The sequence below is a fragment of the Hyperolius riggenbachi genome, chromosome 7 (genome assembly GCF_040937935.1).
Source record: "Hyperolius riggenbachi isolate aHypRig1 chromosome 7, aHypRig1.pri, whole genome shotgun sequence".
Lineage (NCBI taxonomy): Eukaryota > Metazoa > Chordata > Amphibia > Anura > Hyperoliidae > Hyperolius > Hyperolius riggenbachi.
In genome coordinates this window covers 116,800,613-116,823,721 of record NC_090652.1, presented here as the reverse complement: position 1 = coordinate 116,823,721, position 23,109 = coordinate 116,800,613, and the positions used below count along the sequence as shown (strand labels likewise).

The window sequence follows — 23,109 nt, the reverse complement described above, 5'->3', positions numbered from 1 at the left end:
AACTTTGAAGTGGAACAGACTGGAACACATTATTTGGCTAATGACTATCTTATGCTGGGAGAATCTGGGAATATTACAGGAAGACCATAAGCCAGAACAGGTACAGTGCATCTTATATTCAGAATTTGTGGTATCTAGGTTCAGTAAAGCTGTCTATAAATATAAATAATGCAGGGCTGTCATAACGCAACCAACCGATGAGCTGAATAAAATAGCAGATTTACTTGCTTCCCTCAGCCCCTAGAAACCATTGTGTGCCTCGCCACAGCTCCGCTCTCATCCAGTCTCCTGAGGTCCCCTCTGTAGCGGCACTGTACTATGCCGCTCGCAGTCACACTCCTGTGACTAGAAGCATTCGCCTCAGGCACAGAAGTACTGCCCCTGTGCAGAACGCTCTTGGCCACGGGATCATGACCACGAGTGGTAAGTCTGTGTGCTTGAGCATGCACAGAAGCGGGTCGGCTGCTCCCGCGGAGGGGACCCCGAGAGACTGGCTGAGAGCACAGCTGCAACGAGGGACACATTGGTTGCTAGGGGCTGGAGAAAGAGCCCAGGTATGTAAATCTGCATTTTTATTCAGCTCATGTATCCTTTAAGCTAAAAAACTGCAGAGCCCGCCACAAACTTCTATGTTTAAAAGTACGTACACAACTTCAATGGTTGTTGGCTGAGGGGATCGGGACTTGGTCTCTCAGATGACACTTTAGGGCAGAAAGACATGACTGTAGGTATGGAGGGCTCAGGTGGGGTTACAGGTGGTTTACAGTGGAGTGGCATCCAATGGGAAGGGTAAAGAAAGAACATGCATTCAGAGATCACAATCGTTTTAAGATCCAGTGTTGCAAATGTTTATACAGGCTTGGGGGGCACCTAGAAGCATGCTTGATTCTGAACCAAGGCGGCAGCTTGTGGCCACCTTGGCCGAGTACCATATAGCACATGTATGCAGCTTAGTTCTGGTGATTACAATGGCACTGAACTCGCTTAAAGGGAACCTGAAGTGAGAGGGACATGGAAGCTCTGCCTCTAATACTTTTTGCCATAGACACTGAGCAAGCAAGCAGATCAAATGTTTCTAACATATAGCTGACAAGATTAGCTGCTTACTAAAGAATACAGAGGCGCCGGTAGGATAAAAATAGCATCCACTAAAAACAATTCAAATGTGGGTGGTAATGGTGGGCTTACCTCCCAATAATCAACAACAATAACATGCAAGCAGGAGCAACAAAGCCGTAGGGTATACTGACAGAGGCGCCACGCCAGTATACCCTACGGCTTTGTTGCGCCTGCTTGTATGTTATTTGCCTGAGGAAGCGGGCTTGGGACCCGCAAAACGCGTTGTAACTGGTCTTTTCTGTTCCTGGAGTACTAATTAAATGTAATATTATTTTTACTACACAAAGCTATTGTGTTGATTATTGGGAGGTAAGCCCACCATTACCGCCCACATTTTAATTGTTTTTAGTGGATGCTATTTTTATCCTACTGGCGCCTCTGTATTCTTTAGTACATGATCCTGCACCTGGTGGAGGGGTGCGAATACCCTTTTCTTCTACACAGAGAGCGACTTTTAGCCTGAGTGGGGACAGGTCTAATCTCCCCATCTGCGATGTAAGTGGTTGCCTGCCCTTGGCAACCCAATTTTGTGAGCATATTTATTTCTGCTTACATCTCACATCGTTTATCTCACAATAATACACTATTGGGGGCTCTCGATTGTCTTTCTTCTTTCTCCCCAAGATTACCTGCTTGTTTGTTTCAGGGTCTGCGGCTAAAAGTGTTAGAAGCAGTGTAACTATCAGCAAGACAGTCAGGCAATGTGCATTGCTTAAAAGGAAATAAATAAGTCAGCCTCTATTTGTCTCTCACCTCGGGTTCCCTTTTACACTACATACATACTTTCAATTGTTGAGTATAATGTGCTAATGATTGTGAGAGGTGCCCGCTGCAAGGACTACAATAGACAAACTAAAAGGGAGTTGTACACACACTAGATTAAGCTTGGCCTAGGCGGCTGATAACTACTGCCTATGCTGAGTATTTAGCATGTGTCTAGTGGCTGCCGATCCCCCTAGTAGCGTAAGCAAGTGATCTGACGAGCAGATCTACTTGGCCAAGCGCATGTTCTTCCAGCTCACCCCACCCACTCTGTGCAGTCTGTCGTGTGCCACACCATCAGCATTCCTCCCCCCCCCCCCCCCCCCCCCCCAGCGATACACATCTGTACAGCCTCAATCCTGCACTGTCGCCTGAGGGATCAAGCTCCGATCATCTGAACTTTACTGTCCGATTTGTGCTGCACATCTATAACTTGTTGCGCTATACATGTTTGGCAGATTTGACTGTTAAAACCATCTGATCTAACCTGGGGGTCTTTAGTGCATAACAGCAGTGGCCATCCTAGGACACATGCAGCAGGGTTGATTTAGAAAAACTGGGAATAGCAATAGGCTCACTTCAACTATGAACGCTTCTTGTACACAATGTGCATCAATGCGTTCATGTGCACATTTTCCTACACATGTGTTTATGTCATTGCCATAACCAGATTAGACATTGCTGCTCCTCCAATTTAGTCCAATAACAGTGAGGTTTCTCAGGCTGAAAGCAGACTTCACAAGCGCTGCAGTCAACATAAACAGAGCATTTTATTCATGATTCATGCACGGAAATCTCAATTTTGTTATTTAATTATAGTCCAAGAACAGAGGGAAGTTTTGTCTTCTGAAGAAACACTGTAAATAAACGGCCAGTTTCACAGATAACACAATACAGACAGTTATGAGCGTATCTAAACCTTCAGACTACTGTAACCAAGAAGCTAAACGGATGGCTAGAAAACATAAGTAATGCCAGTGGTGGGAATAATTATTAAGATTTCTCCTTAACTCATAACATTCTGCCTAATGTTCATTTTTTGGCTTGGAAATTGCTGTATTTCTAAGATTTTTATGTCAGCAAGAACTTTAAAGGACAACTGAAGTGAGAGGTATATGGAGGCTGCCATATTTATTTCATTTTAAGCAATACCAGTTGTCTGGCAGCCCTGCTGATCTTATACCTCTAATACTTTTAGCCATAGAACCTGAACAAGCATGCAGCAGCAGATCAGATGTTTCTTGCATTATTGTCAGGTCTGACAAGATTAGCTGCATGCTTGTTTCTGGTGTGACACAGATACTACTGCAGCCAAATAAATCAGCAGGGCTGCCAGGCAACTGGTATTGTTTAGCAGGAAATAAATATGGCAGCCTCCATATCAATCTAACTTCAGCTGTCCTTTAACATTGATAATGCCATATACATGTATCCTCAAAGAGGAGACCTACTAGATCGTTATAATTAACTTGCTAGAATCAGAAGGACACAGGTGCGACTGCAGACGTCAAAGGGTTGTGCGATTGAAAAGAGTACCACTGATCCTACCAATGTCATCCCACCATAGCCATCATTTCTGCTGATCTAGCCAAGTAATTATCTCCATGCTCAGCCTTTACAGTAAAGAATGTTCTGAGGGTGCGCTTACTGGGTCACCTTTGAGTTAACGGAAAAATCTGCACTGTTCACCGATAGCGAGCTGAGAGCAGCTGACTGCTGGCAATAGGGAACCGCACACAATGGGCTCGATTCACTAATGTGTGATAACTGCTATCATGCAAACTGCCGCACACTTACCTTTGCGTGTGATAAGCGAAGGTTTGCGTGAGATCACATATGCTTTTCACGTGAAAAGTGTACATGATCGCGCGCAAACCTTTGCTTTTCAAGCAAAGTAACGATGTTCGCGCGCTAGCCTTTGCACGCGCCAGCTCGCGTGATAACTTTGTACCTTACCCCCACTCCCCCAAATAAAGTGAAACAACTAAAATAGAAAGTACTGAAAGCCACAGTTTTATTTAGTTGGATATCCCTTTTGTAAGGAAAGAAGCAGATTATTTTTCAGTGAGCACTAACTCGTTTCTGTGTGTGGTAATATAGTTTGATTTAGGCACATTTCATTGTGGCACCGCCACTGCATTACAAGACATAATGCTTGCACCCATTACTCCCTCTCTTTGCTGCCGAATGAAGACAAAGCCAAAGACCTCCTCCGGTATATTGAGCGGCTAGGGGCATGGTTTCATCCAGTGGCACTGGGGAAGAGTGGGACATGGCAATGCCCTAGGTGGAACTGGACCAGTGCAGATCTTGGCTGAAGCAGCTCTTAGTACTTTGGCCCCACCGCTGTCCAGTCGGATACTGGAATCACATGACCCCAATGATGAAGACCCTCAAAGGCAAGTTTGAAGGTGGTTTTGGGCTGTGCCCAGTGTGTATAGCTAGGCGGAAGGGGGATTACTGAGAATGAATCCTGAACATGGGCTTTAACTTTCGCTTATTACTAAAACCACAGTTTGCATAGATAAACAGGGCTTATACAGCACAAGAGCCATCCTAGCTGTCCTCTCTCTGATAGAACAGCTTTTGCCTCATAGCTCAGCCTGTTATTTACACCAGTGCTCCTGTGATCTCATCCAGACAGCTTCTATCTAATCTTGCATTATCTCATGTAGAACAGGACACATAGAATCTCATATCCTGTGCTCTGAGAAATCACTGGGCTTATACTACAAGGCAGGGCACCAAGCCTGAGGATGTGCAAGAAGCAAAAACCCATGACAGTCATATTTCCCTAGACCGTGGTCAGCCCTTAGGAAGGGAAATGTCAAGCGATTTTTAAGCTTTTACATTTAAAAAACAAACAGGAAACAATAATATATAACAAATGAAAAATGTAATTTATGTTTTGAGTGCTACCTGCAGATTTGATTAGAAAGCCTGGCACACACATAGGATGACTGTCACTCAGCAGGTATTATTTGGGCGATAGTTTGGGGCGGACTCTGAACAGGCGCATTGCTAGCCTACATGCTAGTGACACTTTCTGGTGCTATGGAAGGGGGGGGGGGGGGAATCTATGGCACATACTTAAAGTGGCACAGAGCAGGCGGGGTGAGTAGAACAGTAATGCCTTCGCCCTACACTCGACCGGGGCGTTCCACCAGGCAGATTACTCATCGACGAGGATCCGGGGGCTAGATTCTTGGCGTTTAATGTCCCTCCTATAGTGTGGCGCCCAAAACTGTATTCCATACTCCAGATGTGACCTTATACTGTAAGGGATTTATACACAGGGATCAGTATACTAGCATCTCGTGTTTTATTTCCCGTTTAAGTGCAGACCCTACTGTAAAGTCTGTATTCGACTGAGAAATCTGCCCAGTTCTCCGAGAACCCAAACCCTTCCTTCTCAGCAACTGAACTAACTCCTTCAGCTCCTGCTGCCTTTCTGGTGAGACACGTTTCGACCCGCGATCATTTCAAGAACCGCAATCTTGGTTCCCATGATGTTGATTGGAATGACAACCATGGGTCGATCGTGAAGTCAATGGAAAAATCTATTTTTGATTAATTAGACAAAAATGTATGGTGTATGGCCAGCTTACGTTTCCCTGCACTCTGTGCACTCTCACAGCTCTTTGTATTGGTCTGCTGAAAATGTGACTATGAGAATCCTGAGCTTTCATGGAACAGGCTGGATCCTCTGAATGAAGGTCAGCAGCTGTAAACCTCCTGGAGCCCTGAACACAGTACATGCAACATGTGGTTATCACCGTATTTCACACGTACCCAGCCAAAAAGATGACAGAATAGGAAACCTTAATTGTTCACATGTGAAAGCAGAGCAGATAAGCGAAGTGCGTGAGAGTCACTGGCGTACACAGACACTGTGCTGCACACAATGGTATCTTCCGGTGAAATATACTGTCTGATAATTGGCACAGGAAAAAATAAACTGCAACATAACATGAAACAATGAATATAAATAGTGGCAGGAAAATATGCACAAAACCAGAAAGGTTTTAACTCTCACCCTTAATAATTCCTCTGGGAGATCTCCACCTTCATTAATCCCACGATTCATGGATATGAAGCGTTCTACGGATGGCTTGTCTCTTACGTTAGGATTGTGTAAACTGGTGTTCAGCATGATGATTGCAAAAGACAGTACATAGCAGGTATCTGAAACAACAGCGCAAAGAAACAGCTAATAAAAATCTCTGCAGGCACAACTGTGTGGCTTAACTCCTGGAATAATGCTACGGCACTGCAACTTAAAGAGGAGCTGTTAGGTATAAGGTCTCAGAGAAAATAAACACATATATCAGTAGCTAAAGATTGGCTGTACTTACATTACATATGGATTTCACTGTCCACGTTTGGATTTCACAGAATTTGTATATAGTATATGCAGAGATAGATGCTCCTGACAGCTCATGGCAGGCTCCATGTTTTTCTGTCAAATGTGTCGTCATGTCCTGCCTGCTTCCTGATCACAGAAAAGCTCCTACTTGAACAACACAGTGTGCAGTGAATATTAATGAGCCATGTGGCTAGGAACAATAGCTGACTCCTGCAGTGTACTCTGCCCGGAGATTTATCAGTGCTACGCGCTGGACTGATTACAAGCTGCTGTAACGTCTCATTAGCAGCCGAGGGGAGGGCCCCAGAATGCTTTGCAGTATAGTATGCGGCTTGCGTCCTCTTGGGTTTTAACAGCCTTGCTGATAAGCACACATCAAAGGTAACTGAGATTTTTATCTTCACTAATGGCTTTTGGGCTTCCTTCTAAACTGTTTAACCCAGGAGAATAGAGGTTTAAATTAGCTTCTGCAGCCTGACAGTTACTCTTTAAATAATATTTGGTACTTATCCGTTAGCCGGGCGCATCCTCTAGGTGGCGACAAAACTCCACCAGAGTTGCATCTTTCCCTACTATCCATGTCGGCCTGGAGGGGGAATAGTAATTAGCGCCACCTGCCGGATGCGCCCGGCTAACGGATAAGTACCAAATATTTCATTGAAACAATACCAGATGCCTGGCTGTCCTCCTGATCTTTTTGAATGAAGTAGTATCTGGATCACACACCTGAAACAAGCATGCGGCTAACCCAGTCAGACTTCAGTCAGAAACATCTGATCTGCATGCCTGTTCAGGGTCTATGGCTAAAAGTACAAGAGAAGAGGCAAAGGCTCAGCAGGAAGCCAGGCAACTGGTATTGCTTAAAAGGAAATAAATATGGTAGCCTCCATATACCTCTTGCTTCAGCTGTCTTTTAACCCATATAGTGTGCAAATTCGTCATCTTTCATTTTTATTCTCATTTTCTACAGGTCTGCTTCTATTTATTGTTGTGATCCAATTATTTCAAAGAGACACTGAAGTCACATTAAAAACTTGATTTTACCTGTTATTTAGCTGAAGGGATATGGCCAGTGCTAAAACGCTGCATTCCTGCAGTAGAACAAGGGTTTTATAACCTCCAAATCCTGGGGCAAAAATCCACGACTTTCAAAGTCGTGGATTTTGCTGCCCAGGGAGGCAGAGCTTAGTGCTGTAGCTCAGCCTCCATTAGCGCAATCCACTGCTGATCACCGCCTCTCCCCAACCCTCTCAGTGAAAGAAGAATGAGAGAGGCGGGGAGAGCGATCAGCGGAGATTGATGAGAGTAGAGGCAGAGCTACAGCACTAATCTCTGCCTCTACAAGGAAGCGCTCCCCGGTTTGGGGGTTATAAAACCCTCGTTCTGACGCTGGAATGAGGCATTTTATTACTGGCCATATCCCTTCAGCTAAAAAACAGGTAAAATCAAGTTATTAATGTGGCTTCAGTCTCACTTTAAATCCTTAGCTGAACAGCATTTACCTGGGACATATTTACCTAGGTAAGTAATGAACGTCTGCAAAAAATCCAGGACTACCTGCATACATTCATTCAACAGGTGCTACACAATACTACAAATACATAACTTTTACTAACCTCTTGGCAATCTCATTGTGATTGTATATGACTCAGGTGACTGTTGCACACATTTGTAAACCATTAGCTGCAAAATTTAAAGTGGACCTGAACTCAGAACTCCTATCTGCTCTAAAAAGATACACAACAGCATAATAACCTTTAAACAAAAAACATGTATTTGTCACAGCTGGTACAAATCCTAAAATATATTTGCACAGTTTCTACTTCCTCATTCATGGAGCTTATCTGCCATAGGGAGCCATGTGACACAGGGGTGGAGATCAAATTACAACCTGTGATTATACACAAATGAGGGGGAATTAAACAGGCTAAACTCTCTAAATACATACAGGGGCTGAGTTTTTCCCCAGCAGTGACATACTGCATGTAGCACCAGCTGTGCCGATAAGGAAACTGTACTAGGGATGGTCAGTAAGATGCAAATAATTTTGAGTTGATGCAGCATTATGCAAATTTTACATGCAAATTTATGAAGCTTGAACATAACCAATCAAATCCTGCTGGGGTAAAATTTGATTGGTTTGGTTTCAAGCTGCATAAATTAACATCCAAAATATGCAAAAACCTGCATCAACTTGAAATTATTTGCATCTAATTGACCATCACTAACGTGTACAAGGTTTCTATGCTGCTGCCACAGATCTGAATACACATCATGTTCATACTAACCTGTGGACTGAAAAACTCCTGGATTACACAGACAGTAGCGGGCTGCAAAAGCCTCCATCATTCGGTCTATCTTCTGGGCCTCACCAGGAAGACGAAAACTCCACAAAAACTGTCTGCAGTGATAAATACAATGATTGCTATAGAAGAATGCTTGAGGGATGCAGTGAATACAAAGCCATAATACACACATAGCCAAATGTCCCTTTTTCTGAAGCTATGTATATACGTATGATCAAAGGTGATAAGAACCACCTCAGCTGATAATCAGGCCTGTGTACAGTAGCATCAGACCACCGCCCTGCAAGCGATCCGCCAAGCAGATAAACTTGGCTGAGCGAGAGCAGATTGCATTGGGCACACCACTCCCCCACATGATGTCACGGATACAACGCTCCAACATCCCTCCGCATTGCAACAGAATGTGTCGTCTGCTATACAGCTGACTTTGAGTCTGTACAGTCCGGCCCAATAGGGAAATACTCTCTTTTGGAACCAAATCCTTGTCCCTCACTTAGGACTGATGTATAAATATGTCTAAATGTTTGTATGGATTTTCTAAAAAGGTATTTATGTACATTGCAAATTTGTTCCTGTCCTCTAAAAAATATATACATATAGTCCCTGGTTAACGAATGACATAGGTTCGTTCATAACTTGAATCTGTCCATAAGTTGAAAATCTGTGCCATCTCTGTCCCCTGTACCTCCCTCTATGCCTCCGTGTGTAACCTCTGCCCCCCAAGTGCCTTCAGTGTCCCCTCTGTCATCCCACTGTGTCATCTCAGTCCTCCTGTGTGCCCTGCAACAAAATGTTGCTTTACCGGTTTGAAAACCATTTTTTCTTTGAATTTTTTTATTTCCTTAAAAACTACAAGGCGTTTGAGAAAAAAATCCACTTGTTCCCACAGAATCAAGATTCACATTTTCAGGCTATTCGTATCTGCGAGTCGTTCGTAAAATGTGTGTTATTAAGTCAAGAACTACCTGTATTGTTAATTTTCCAATGCTAACTAATAAGGTAAGGCAGTGAGGATAGACTAGACCAGAGAGAATGAAGTAATAAAAATACATATTTTGCTCATGTGTTTATAGTGGTATGCATGACTAGGGGGTGTGGCTGGAGAGTGGCTGTAGGTATGTCAGGAGTGTCTTAAGGCTGTCCAACTTTCTATTTCAAAAAAGTAGGGGATGTACAGTACAGTTTTGACAGATTTAAAGAGAAGTTAGTTTTTTACATACCTGGGGCTTCCTCCAGCTCCTGTCAAGCTTATCGGTCCCTCACCGTCCTCCTCTGCCTCCTGGAGCTTCCACAGTTCGGCCTAGTAGTTTGGGCAGTTGGCGCACACACTGCATCCGTGGCCCAGCCGCATGTGTTCCCCCATTGCTGGGAAAGTTCTGCACCTGTGTAGCAATACTGCACAAGCACAGAAAGCTCCTGGCCATGGTAGAGTGGCAGGGAGTGCGCACAGCCGGACTGCGCCTGTGCCAACTGAATTACCAGGCCAAATTGCTGTAGAACCAGGAGGAGGAGAAGGAGGATGGTGAGGGACCAATAAGCCTAACGGGGGCTGGAGAAAGCCCCACTTATGTATAAAAAAAAACCTTTTATTTTGGGCCATTTCAGGTACACTTTAAGGATTCAAGGTGACCATTAACAAAACTGTCGATAAATTTCTTACAGAAATAAAAAGTATGAATTTCAGTTTCCCCAGCTTTGCCTTATATAATCTTTCACTTATGCAACAGTCTGAGTCATTTTAGACCTCATTTTTCTTTCTTCCAACACCACATAGGCCACTAATAATAGCATTCAGTATGTTCACAGCTGTGTTATACTGAACCCAAATATGAAGTGTTGCTGTACAAATCCATAACCCAAAAAAACAGCAGCGGTACCATGAAAAAACACTGATCCTTTACAGCTGTTCACTATGTGAAAAACGCTGACCAGAAAACATTATCACATGTTTATAAGTGTTTGTTTGTACAACAGAACATCTGCACCACAGATTATTCCTATGTCAGACTGTACTATTTATAAAGCCAAAGTGCCCAATCGGCTGAAGCCCTTTTGATTGCACAAGTCTCTTTAGACTGCACACTTTTATTAAGATGGTGCTGGAGTATTTGAGAGGGCTTTCAGCAGCGTTTTGGAACCTCAAGCTAAAAGTGCTAGGTTAATGTAAGTCAATGGAGGTGATCCCACAACAGTGATTCTAATTCCCCAAAATCGCAACTGTGGGGCCGGCAGAATTTTGGAGTGTTTGCCCTTCTATACAAATTATAGGATCACTGCAAAATAACTTTTAAATTGACGAACAAGTGATTTTGCCGCACTTTTACTACCCAAAACCATTTTCAGGTTCGGTTTAAGTCACATGGGGGTCCTAGGGCAAAAGGCAAACTGGGGGCTCCTGGAACGTGCCCCCTCCGCTCCAGAGTAGAGTCAGCCCTCGGGGCCTCAAGCCGGCTGCTGACCACCTCCCCCAGCTTTTTGGAATTCCTGTACGAGGTGTGGCTGCATTGTAATAACTCACTTGGCCCTCTGTGCTGCCTCTTCCATGCTCCACCTTCATCCCCGCTGCTTGCCTCTTCTCTATGCGGCGCATGTTATATGTAAGGGCTAATTCACACAGACATCTGCCAAGCTTTTGCTTAGCCCTGCAGTTAAACGCCAGCGTTTATACACTAGCTTTTGAAGGCCTTTGGGAAGCCTTCAAGGATAGCGGTTCGGGTCTCTGCCCTTGTTTCCCGGCATTTACCGCCTCTGAAAGGATGCGACGTCGGAATCTACTGCCAAGATTTCATGAAAGCCTGCAAAAGCTTGTCCCGAATGCTCCCATTCACTTGAATGGGACAGTGGTAGATCCCGAAAATTCTGCGTCTAAAGGCCGGCGTAAATGCTGGGAAAGAGTCCGTGTGAACCAGCCCTAAATAACCTGTGCTAGGTCAAGGAGAATAGTCAGGCAGTGGGGATAAAGGCAGAGCATGAATGGAGCAGCGCGCTGGGACAGGCAAGTTATTACAGTGCAGCCACACATTGTGCATTACAAAAAATACATCAATTTCACCAGAAATCGCATCGGAAACTGCTGCAAAAATCGCTACTAAAGTACTTAAGAGATTTTGAAGAGGGATGGCTCTGGGTCCTATAGAACCTACCCGTTCCTCTCGCAGTCCCCTCATTCCAGCGTGGTCATCCTGCAAGAGATTTTTGACTAATCGGTCAAATCCAGCTCTGAGTATCCTCTGAAGGCATCGGGAGCCGAAGAGTTCCACTCCGTACTGCGCATTTGTGTGCACTTGCAAATGTGCAGTATAGAGCCTCCCGTCTTTGGGAGTACTCAGGCTCCCAAAGCCTCCCGTAGCAGCAGATTTGAACAGGGGTGACAAGCTGGAACGAGAGGACCGTGAGAGGGATAGGAAGCTCTGTGGGACCCAGAGCCTCCCCTCTCTATAGGCAATTATCTGTTTTTTTATTCTAATTTAACTTCACATTTGCTTTAACCTCCTTAGCGGTAACCCCGTGCTGGACACGGAGTAAGCCGCCGGAGGGTGCCGCTCAGGCCCTGCTGGGCCGATTTTCATAATTTTTTTTTTGCTGGACGCAGCTAGCACTTTGCTAGCTGCGCCAGCACTCTGATCGCCGCCGGCCCCCGCCCGATCGCCGCTATCTGATGCGGCGCGCCCCCCCAGACCCCGTGCGCTGCCTGGCCAATCAGTGCCAGGCAGCGCCGAGGGGTGGTTCGGGACTCCCAATGACGTCATCCCGCCCCGTCGCCATGGCGACGGGAGAAGCCCTCCAGGAAATCCCGTTCTTTGAACGGGATTTCCTGATCGGAGATCGCCGAAGGCGATCCAAGCGGGCGGGGGGATGCCGCTGAGCAGCGGCTATCATGTAGCGAGCCCTGGGCTCGCTAAATGATTTAAAAAAAAAAAAAACTGCTGCCCTGCCCCCTGGCGGAATTTTTCATACCGCCAGGGGGGTTAAGCAGCATTAGAGTATTGTATCCATTTAGAAGTAACAAAGAAATGCATACACTCCAGTAATGTTTGCCAGTAGCAATATTCTCGAACACCATTTAGCGTACAAACGTAAAACCCCAACCAGGTGATAAAAGATAAGATGGAAAATCCATATTTCACAGCACTGTGGAGCTCACCTAGAGCTGGCATGAAAGTGGACACATCATACATTTCAAGATTTTTAAACAAAGAAACATTGAGGTTTTCATGGGGTTCTAAGCAATTTTAGTTTGAATAAACTGCCAAACAGCTTGTTGCCAAACCCCATATCCTCATCCCCAACAATGACCGCACAGTTCATGGGAATGGACATGCTACGGGCAGCTGGATCCTTAAAGAGACCCTGTCATTGTCATATTTAGTAGATTTAAAACGCATTTTGTCGCCCCAGCACGATTTCAGCACAAATGTAATTAGTTTTCAATGAAGGCTTTGCTAAAGTGGGTGAGACAATACAGGCACCACTGGGGACACGGACAGAAGATCACTAGAAATATCTTTCAAAGCTTTAATCATCCAAACCTCCTGTCCACCCTCTTTTAACATGCCGTGTAAATTGAAATTGATCTAAAGGTAAAGAATACATGAGGTGACATTTGACATGAGATCGACATGTGAATGTACAGTGCAAAGCACACAAATGGCAATGCTGTGTTCCTTTTTTTTCTTTCTCTGTCTGAAAGAGTTGAACATCAGGTATGCAAGTGACAGATTATGTCTGGGTTGGACTACAATGTAACCCTCACTGATAAAGGATTACAACTATAAAATAACTTTTCTGGCTGAAAATGGCTTCTGAGAGCAACAAACAGAGAAAAAGGGTCAATAGCTCATAGATTCTAGCTCTAGCATACGTCAATGAATTTGTCATTGACCAGAGAGAATAAAACAGTAAAAACTGTATTTAAATATAAAATAAAACTGGGCATCTAAAAAAAAAAAAAAAGTCATTTTTAGGAGAAGGAAGATAGATACAATTGTTTATCTCATCAGTTTATTTTCACCTTGAGCTTCCTTGCTTTCAGTTTATAATTCTAGCTTAGAGCAAGAAACCTTTTATGTATGAATCAGTTACTGAAGACAGACCAGCTCGGTATGAAGTCAAATCTTTAATACAATAATATTTGAATATGAACAGCTCCCTTTAAATTATTTGACTAGCATTAATGGAACCAAGTGCAGTCAATCAACCTACAAAATTTTAAGATGACATAAAAAAGAGCAATACTGACCTTAGTGCTTGGACAAGATTCAGATCTGCAAACTCATGGAGTTCAACAAATGCTTGAAGAACCAGGATATTAAAATCATCCCTGCAAAAAGATAAAATGATATAAATGGCGTTTGCAGTTGCAGAACTGTAGCAAAATTAATGAACAGAGTATTATAAAATAATGAGGCTAGAAAAATCACTTTACACCACAATTTAACACTTTAAGACCTTGCAGATATGAGTGGGTTTACTGCATTTGAGCCATGGTTAAACTGCTATTATGTTAGTATTTCAAATGAAGCATGCAGCATTAAAAAAAAAAAAACCACAAATGTACTGCATCTGCAGGCTGAACGCACCGCAACCGTGGTACAAATGTGCTTTGTTCTTAAATTGCATTTGCAGTGCATCTGTAATGTGGTTAGTGTAGATCAGTGGTTCTCATACTAAGGCCCGCGGGCCGAATGCAGCCCCCTGAGGCTTTTTTAACGGCCCCCCACACACAAAATGTATTACTTATAGATGTGGTCAGCTAGATCTTTGAATATTGTTGGTCCACATATAGAATAGCAGTGCTGGCACCAGCCATCCACATGGAAGCTAGAAAGCAGTAATTCGTTGGTTTCCAATCAAATTCCCCATCAGGTGACACTGCTGTCCAATTGGACTGCAGGTTGTCACCTGGGTATACTTCACTGTCTGGCCCGCAAAGACTTCTACATCATTTTATGTGTACTCTGGCCCCCCAGCAGTCTGAAGTATGTTGACCCGGCCCTCGACCCAAAATGTTTGGGGACCCCTGGTGTAGATGGTCAATGAGATGCAAATCATTTTGAGTTGATGCAGGATTATGCAACTTTTGTATGCAAATGTATGCAGCTTGAAACTGGACCAATCAACTTTTACCTCAACAGGATTTGATTGATTTTCAAGCTGCATAAATTTACATACACAATTTGCATAATGCTGCATCAACGCGAAATTATTTGCATGGCATTGGCCATCCCTATTTACCACATTTGAGGTGATGTTCAACTGGTTGAATTGTTACAAACATAGCATTCCGTTTTCTGCACCGTTTGGAAAACTGCAAAAGTACTGAATCCTCTGCATTAATACAGTGCAACCGCAGTGCACTTGTCACAGTCTATCCATTACAGTAAGTTGTAAGGTTAAAATATTATAGATAAATTGTAATAAGTATGTTAACAAGTAGTCATTATTACTGTGTATTTAAATAGCGGAGATGATATGGACAATAGGTGGTAATGGGCAAACACAGAGTTTCATAAAGGGGTACATGCTACGATAGTATTGAAAAACACTCCCCGTCACCCTAACCCCACCAGGAAAAGCATACACTGCTCTATGGAAGCAATATTTCCCTGAGAGAGAACTGATGGCATGTATGTGGTCACACACAGTACATGACACCAGGTCATGGGGTACGGGCAATCCGGAGGCGATGTAGAGAGGACACAGGAAAAGCATGCTAGCGGATAGGTGAGCCTAAGCTCTGCTGCCAACACTCTTCATGGCCCAGGGGGAACACATTAGATGGGGGGAGACCTGGAGGGGGGCAGCAGGTGGTGGCTGCTCCCCAGATTTTCAAAAGATCTATTGAAAATCTGTGTACTGTGCGTGGCAGTAATAGTTCCCTATCTGAAGGTCAAATCTGGTTGCCATGTATAAATGTATGATAATACAGATAAGGAGAGGTGCATTGTGAGAACAGACAATGAGATATAATTAATGAATAAAGATAGGCCTGCAGAGTTAAATTATAAGTAAATATAGATGAAGGAAAGACAGATGATGGGTTAAGATGGGTTAAGATAGATGAGCAGATAATTCATAACCAGAGGTCTTCTCTCTAGTTTTAATAGGCTAGACCAGGGGTCTCAAACTCGCGGCCCGCGGGCCATTTGCGGCCCGCGATACAATATTTTGTGGCCCCAGGGCCCCAGAGCTTGTAGGGGCCCCCAGTGGCTACAAGAGGAAAAAAAAAATTTTCAAATCGGCCTTATAGTTTTTGAGAAAATTGATTTTAAAGTTGCAAAGGAAAAAAATACACATTTAAAAACCCGCCGACTTTAATGGTTAATAGCAAATCCACCTTAAATGCTAGAAACCCTAAATTTGCAGGATATGTTAAGGAGATCATTAGGAATAAGAGGAAAAAACAATTTTTCAAAAAGACCTTATAGTTTTTGAGAAAATCGATTTTAAAGTTTCAAAGGAAAATAGTATACTTTTAAATGCGGTAAATGTCACTTTTAGTAGCAAGCCTAACGGTAGTGTAATTTTACATGTATCAAAAGAAAGAGCAATACATTTCCTGACGGGGTTTCCAGGGGGTCCATACGCAGCCGCAGCGCTTTGGCCAGGGATCGCTATACAGCCGTAATATGGCTGTATGAAGATTCCTGGCATTTTTTCCTATTTTCCCAATTTTTTTTTTTATGTTTAGAGTGGGCGGGCAGAGGCGGTGATCCGCCGCGATTGACTTCAGGAGGGGCAGAGCTGAAGCTGAAAGCTCTGCCCCTTCCAGGAAATGCCGGCGGATTGCCCCCCGGGGCGATTTGGGGGCTCTGCAGCCCTCGTTTTGCGGCGGGGACATGTGAACTCCCTTATGCGGCCCAGCCTCATCCTGACTTTGCCTCCTGCGGCCCCCGGGTAAATTGAGTTTGAGACCCCTGGGCTAGACAGACATTGGAAAAAAGTGGAAATTAAAAGTATTTGCGAGTTCCTTTTAGCGCCAGATCTCACAAATGTTAGTAAATGATGATGGGAAAAGACAGTTCCTGGCACTATTGCACAAACCCATAATTTAACTTTCCAGTATTGTCAAAAAACAAATCGCATATTCAGATGTAAAAAGATGTAAACAGTGGGTGCAGGGCACTAAGACTATACCTTGTGGCACATGGAAAAACTATTGTAATATAGAAATACAGAAAGTGACACAGCTACACATCAGGCTTTATTCTTACAGCATAGATGTTATTTAGTATATATAAGAGATTCCTGTGTACACATTATATATACAGTCACAATCAGATATGTATATCTGACCTTAAAAATACGGGGACTGCTTTATTGAAGCAGCACAAGTAACTAATTTTGATTGGTTTATTTCATTTTTGTGGACTAAGCACAGCTATTACTGTATATATACATTATTTTTAATGACTATTATCTGAGAAATAGAACATTTTATCATATTTTCTATTTTAATTACAGTTACAAATTCATTAGGAGTCGGAGTCAGAGCATTTTTTCCCGACTCCGACTCCAGTCACCCAAAATTGCCCGACTCCACGACTCCGACTCCACGACTCCGACTCCACAGCCCTGCTGGAATGTGGTCAAATCCAAATATAGTTTGCAGATGTAAAGTCCAGTTTTAAAGCAATATAATCTAGGTTCTAGAAAAACAATCCAGAAGCACAAGTACTGGAAACTGCAGTAAAATAAAAAAAAATATGGTACCAACACCGAGCAGCAAATAAAAGGCATAAGATATGGCTAGTGCTGAACAGCACAAGTGCAGAGCTGAGATTTTCAGTTTTAACAGGAACAGGAACTTTACCGAAATGTAGTGGGGGGAAAAAAATAAACTAATAGATTGCAAAATGAGAAGATGCAAAATGATAAAAAAATTTGAACGAGAGATCAAGAAATGATTGAGAATAATCGCCATGTACCGTAATTTGCTCGTGTTGATTGATCTACAATAAGCCAGCATGTCAAAATCATTACTACTAGAACACAGAAATGGGTCGGCACCACTCCAAGTAGTAGTTTAAGCTCTTTTATTGCATCAAGTAAAAAGGCAGCCATGACAGACTGCTGTTTCGGGCTGACAAGCCCTTTATCAAACTGCATCAGCCACACAACATTGAGCATACACAACCCCTTTAAATACACCATCACCCAGATGCTCAACCAGTGAGCATTAAGCTGGCAGACCTGATGGGGAACTTAAGGCTCGACCACATTTTACAGAACCACATCAATCCAACACACAGATAGATAGATAGATCTCAAACAAAAGTGGTGTCTTGAGTCATTTGGAAGGCAGGCAATGCCTAGGCATTCCATAAAGAGACACACACTGTGCACTGTGGCAAACTGGTAGAGACATGACTAGGTGCCCATCACCAGAAACGTAATGGCATTTCAACGGGGAGAGTTACACAGGCCCTTTTCTTATTTCTACAGCCAGACGATATTTTCAAGCATTAAGTATGAAGTTCTCAGTTTCATTTCCTCCATTATGCCCATTTTCCACATCTGAGGGAACTTGCAGTTTCCGTAGCAGTCATATCACATTTCATACATGAGCCACTTGTTGCTTCTCGCAGGCAGCGGAATGAAGAGCCAGCTCAGTTGTGGAGGGTGTTGGACTGAAAGTGCTTTAACACATGTCCACATTCCTGAGCCATTGTGTGGCTATAAATCAGAATTAAACAACAGGGGCATTCAGGGCCTGGTGAGTGACAGCAGACGGCTGCCAAGGGCACAGTTTATTAGCAGAGCTTGCCTGGGCACCTGGAGACACTGGACGGTGAATTTATGAGCTTTGCCAGGGATGTAAAGCAGAAAATTCTGCACATTTATGTCATGAATCCTGTAAAAATCCAAACTACTGTCTATCAACTCGCAGGAAGCTAATGCCTCACATCAAAGCATTACCATGGAAACAAAAACGTACGGGTAACTGCAGTGTGATAAAACATTTCATCAGTGGAAGTGGATTTGTACACCAAAGCAATTTTATAACTGGAGCACAACTCTGTTAAAAATAGAAAGAGGAAACCCCCTTTGAACGCGAACATTCATGACAGAAACATTTTATACTGTGTATATTAGAGCATTTTTTTTCAGACAGGCAGTTATAAAAAACAATAACCTTATTGCTGCAGTGCGGCTTCCAATATGCTTGCAGACGTGACTAGTATCTGGGATTTTAATGTAAAGTATATTTTGTAGTCTACTAGTACATAGGATACCGCCTGGGTGTTTTGATTACTTGATTGGCCCACGCACTGTGCTCCATGTTACCAACTGCTGAGTGAACTGCTATTTATCTCTAAGCTTTGCTACTGGGGTCAGAAGTACCCAGGTCCAGCAGCAACCAATAGGCATAGCTTGTTGCTGGTTATCTATTCTATGGCATCCAGAGGTGGTGGTGGTAGTGGGGAAGGGTAGGGCTGAAGGACAAGCTTTTATTCAACTGTACAGTAATCTCTATTTATATGCTGCATTAGGGCCCCTTTCCACTAGCAATCGCTAGCGTTTGCGCTAAACTCTAGCTATTGCGATTCAGCAAATTCCTTTTGAATTGCGATTTTGCTATGCACTGCATAGCAAAATCGCAGCAATAATTGCTCGTTGCACGATCGCGCTTTTGTAAAAATCGAATCGCGGTAGTGGAAATTACCTACCACGATTGCGATGTTATTTAACAAACCGTAGCAATTTTAAAATCTCTAGCGATTTGCGATTTAGCAATCGCTTTAGTGGAAAAGGGCCCTACAGTTATTATTTCAGGTAGTTTCATTGACAATAGCACCGCAATTATATAGATCCTCTTGAGGTGAAACTGCAGCCACTTAAATAATATTGCTTTTTGAAGAAAAAATTTTTTTGAAGAAAACTGGTGTATTATTTTGAATTGCAGAAATATAAGAACTGCCAATTCCAATGTGTTAACAGCCACTTCCTTATTTATCATGGTCATCCCACACTATTTCATTACTATAATTAAAGATGAACTGCAGTGAAAATAATGGAATGAAAAAAAAGTGCTTCATTTTTATAATAATAATTTATAAATGATTTAATCAGTGTTTGCCCATTGTAAAATCTTTACTCTTTCTGATTTACATTGTGAAATTTATCACAGTTGACATCTTTACTGCTGGCAGGTGATATCTGTGGAAGGAGATGCTGCTTTTTGGCAGTTGGAAACAGCTGTTCTTTCCCACAATGCAACAAGGCTATCACAGTGTGATGTCAGTACCTAGGTGCTGACATCACACTGTGGGAGGGTTTTCATCACAATATCAGCCATACAAAGCCCCCTGATCCGTTTGAGGAAAGGAAAAGATTTTTTGTGGGAAAGACAATATTGGCTACTGATTGGAATGAAGTTCAATCCGTGGTTACCTTCATCACACCTGGACCACTGTTCAATAAATACAAGTGGTTTTATCAGATCATCTGCAGAAATACATTTCCAGGACCTTGCAAGGGAAAAGGTACTAAAAGTAGAGAAGAAAACGGGACCAAATGGTGTACGGTAAAGACCAATTCAATGGCCTGAGACAATCTGGCATTCCGGATCTCTTGGCAAAACACCCAGGACACTATTTTTTAGACTTCTTGCAACAGACTGATATCGCCAGATAACTAATCCGCACAACTTAAAAAATGCTGCTCGGTTCTGTGATACAAACTACTGTATCTACAAGCATCGGAGCATTTCCGGTCATAAGTACTTTCTGTATGTGTACAGTAGTCATTTTTCTACAGATTTACCACATTTATAGCGAGTTCTAAAGTTCACTGTTGAAGGATCTGCAGAGCACCTAGCCAATGAATCAAAATGACCCCATTTAAAAAACAACAACAAAAAAGGTACACAAAATAAAAGCAATCCATTTAAAGTCTAGCTATAATTGCTTTGAGTTCTTGCCCCACAATAAGGGATGATCAATATTTCCAATAATTCTGAGCCGATACAGGGTTATGCTAATTTTGTATGAAAAAAAACAAACAGTATATCCAGCATGAAAATGGACCAACTGAATCAAGCCAAAGTGGAATTTGATTGGATCATTGTAATGTTGCATACATTTGCATAATCTTGCATCAACCTGGAATTTTTTTGCATCTCATTGATCAACCCCATCCTGAACAACACAGGATGTTGTGGACATAGAGGTCACCAGACTTCCCGCTACTGGATCGACGATTAGGCCACAGTCTACATAACTAGGGAAAAACGGTTGCCCTAGTACAGCTTCATGTTCCATTGCTAGTCAGGGCAGCAACATCTGTTGCATCTATTTCGTAGGGAATGTCTTCTTGCTTTTAGGAAATTACCTTACCTGTAAGGTAGGGCAATAAAAAGCCCAAAATCTGCGCTTGCATTCAATTTCAATTCAGATTGTATGCAGTTTGGAATTGGGGTAATTAAAAACCAAAGCAAATGCATCACATTGCCACAATTTTAACTGCACACAATTTGCATGTGAGCAGCAACTATTAGCTTTTCATCAACCATCTCTACTCCTGAGTGAGGTCTGATTCCTTCCACTGCTGTTACCCTGGCAGACGTCTGCTTACAGTATAAGGCCTGGAGCACACAGAGCGGTTTTTGTAGCGTTTTCCAAACCGCTTCCGCCTGTGAAAATGCTTGGCTAATGTATTTCAATGGGATGGTGCACACCAGCGGTTTGAGGTTTTTAGCAACCCGCAAATGTGGGTCCTGCAGCACTTTTGCGGTTTGCAGAAGCGTTTCTGCCTCAATGTAAAGTATAGCAAAAGCTCAAACTGCTCTGGAAAACACTAGATCAGAGCGGTTTTCCAGGCGTTTTTGTTACAGAAGCTGTTCAGTAACAGCTTTTACTGTAACAATATTTGTAATCTGCTACACAAACGCGCCAAAAAAACGCTAGGCATGTTTAGAAAACGTCTCTTAACATGTCTAGAATCACTCTGAAATCTGCTCCAAAAACCTCTAGCGTTTTGAGGATCTGCTAGCGGTTTTGGTGTGCACTGGGCCTAACAGAAGAGTACAGCATGGTCAAACATTCAGACAGTGCAGTCAACTTCACAAAGACCCACAGTGAAAAAAATTCTCCTGAAAAAAAAAAAATCTCACTGCTGCTGTTCAGACAATTGTGAACGTCTGTGATTAAACCTACTTAGGTTTACAGAAAGTCATGAGTACTTTTTAGGCCAATCACTACTATTTCACTAGAGTGGGCATGTGGCTTTACTATTGGTAGCATTCAAAACGTAATTTGCTAAGGGCTTTGACACACTCCAAATCTTTACTATTTAGCATTTAGGTACTGCGATACTGGCAAAAACTGGACTGAAAATAGCCTGCCTGCATTGGCAGTAACCAACAAAATGCAGTACATAAGCCTCAGCTAGGACCACCACACCAACACTCCCTCATTATACATGTAGTACTGTGCACAATCCTAAGTTCAGTGGGACTTTGTACACCACACAATGGAGGTGCTGCTCATACCCACATATTTCTAGCACAAGCAAACACCAGATAGGCTATGATCAGTGACGTCTCCACGGCAATTTCCACCCGTTTTTGTAAAGACAGATTTCCAGTGTGTCAGCATTTCCAGTGAGAAAAGTTTATGATGCAGGTATAAAAAGCCCAGGCCAAGATAAACAAGGGGACATACTTCCCTTCTAAGGATTCTGAAACTGCAGGAGACATTACACCTACGGAACTGGGTTTTACCTTAAATCTCCTTAACTGGAATTACAGCCACTGTTTCCTGAGAGTACCGTAGACGGCGTATTTGTGCAAATGCAAAACAAACAGCTTTGCTGGTCATCTGCCAACGTTCCCGGTGAAGTCTGACAAATAGGAATGTCTGCTATTTAAACACTGGGACACAATGCAAGTTCAAGATCTGTTGTTATGCCAACAATCTGTGTCACTCAAGCAAGCCCATTACTACGACAATGACATTTAATTCCTTAACAAGATATGGTAGTCACGGCTTAAAATAAACCGTGCAGGGTCAAAGGATCCCCACCCAAAATGTGCCGGACATGCAGAGCCTGAATCGCAATTGGTTTGACAAATTCCTATCCTTGTCTTTGAAATAATGTCAAAATCTGCACCGCCCTTGCAAAAATAGCAAAGCTGTATTAGTCAGGGATAAGAAAATGTCCCATTATTTCTTCAACCCCTCGGGTCTTCTAAAAGTCAGCGTTGCACGCTGGTGGAGGTGGCTTGTATCCAAGATCAGTTCTCATGACTTCTGCAGCAAAATTGGCTATCAGAACGCAGTTTAAAAGTCATGTTAAGCTCAGGGAGAAAATCAATAATCTGCGCGGACATCAGACAGGAAATAAAGCTATGTACACTCGCTACACGAAAGTCAGGGATTTCACCATATTGGACAACAACGCAAAAAATGTAATTCAACAACGACAAGAGACCGATATTGGGCTTTTTGCCCGATCCATCCAGCAGATCAACTCACATGACTGTTGGGTAGATATTGGCCTCAATTCACTAAGCTTATCTCCTGTCTTTAATAACTCTTCTAGAGTTGTTACCAT

At 42.9% G+C, this 23,109-nt stretch overlaps 1 protein-coding gene across 3 annotated transcripts in view; it reads right to left on the bottom strand.

The window, feature by feature from the left end:
* Positions 1–23,109, bottom strand: part of CYTH3 (cytohesin 3) — a 207,332-nt gene that overhangs the window by 50,695 nt on the left and 133,528 nt on the right. For all 3 annotated transcript variants that reach the window (XM_068244560.1, XM_068244559.1, XM_068244561.1), the window contains exons 6-8: positions 13,793–13,873; positions 8,536–8,648; positions 5,918–6,066 (exon numbers count right to left, since the gene is read on the bottom strand). In XM_068244560.1, coding sequence (XP_068100661.1) covers positions 5,918–6,066; positions 8,536–8,648; positions 13,793–13,873 — 343 coding nt within the window. The remainder of the gene's footprint in view (positions 1–5,917; positions 6,067–8,535; positions 8,649–13,792; positions 13,874–23,109) is intronic.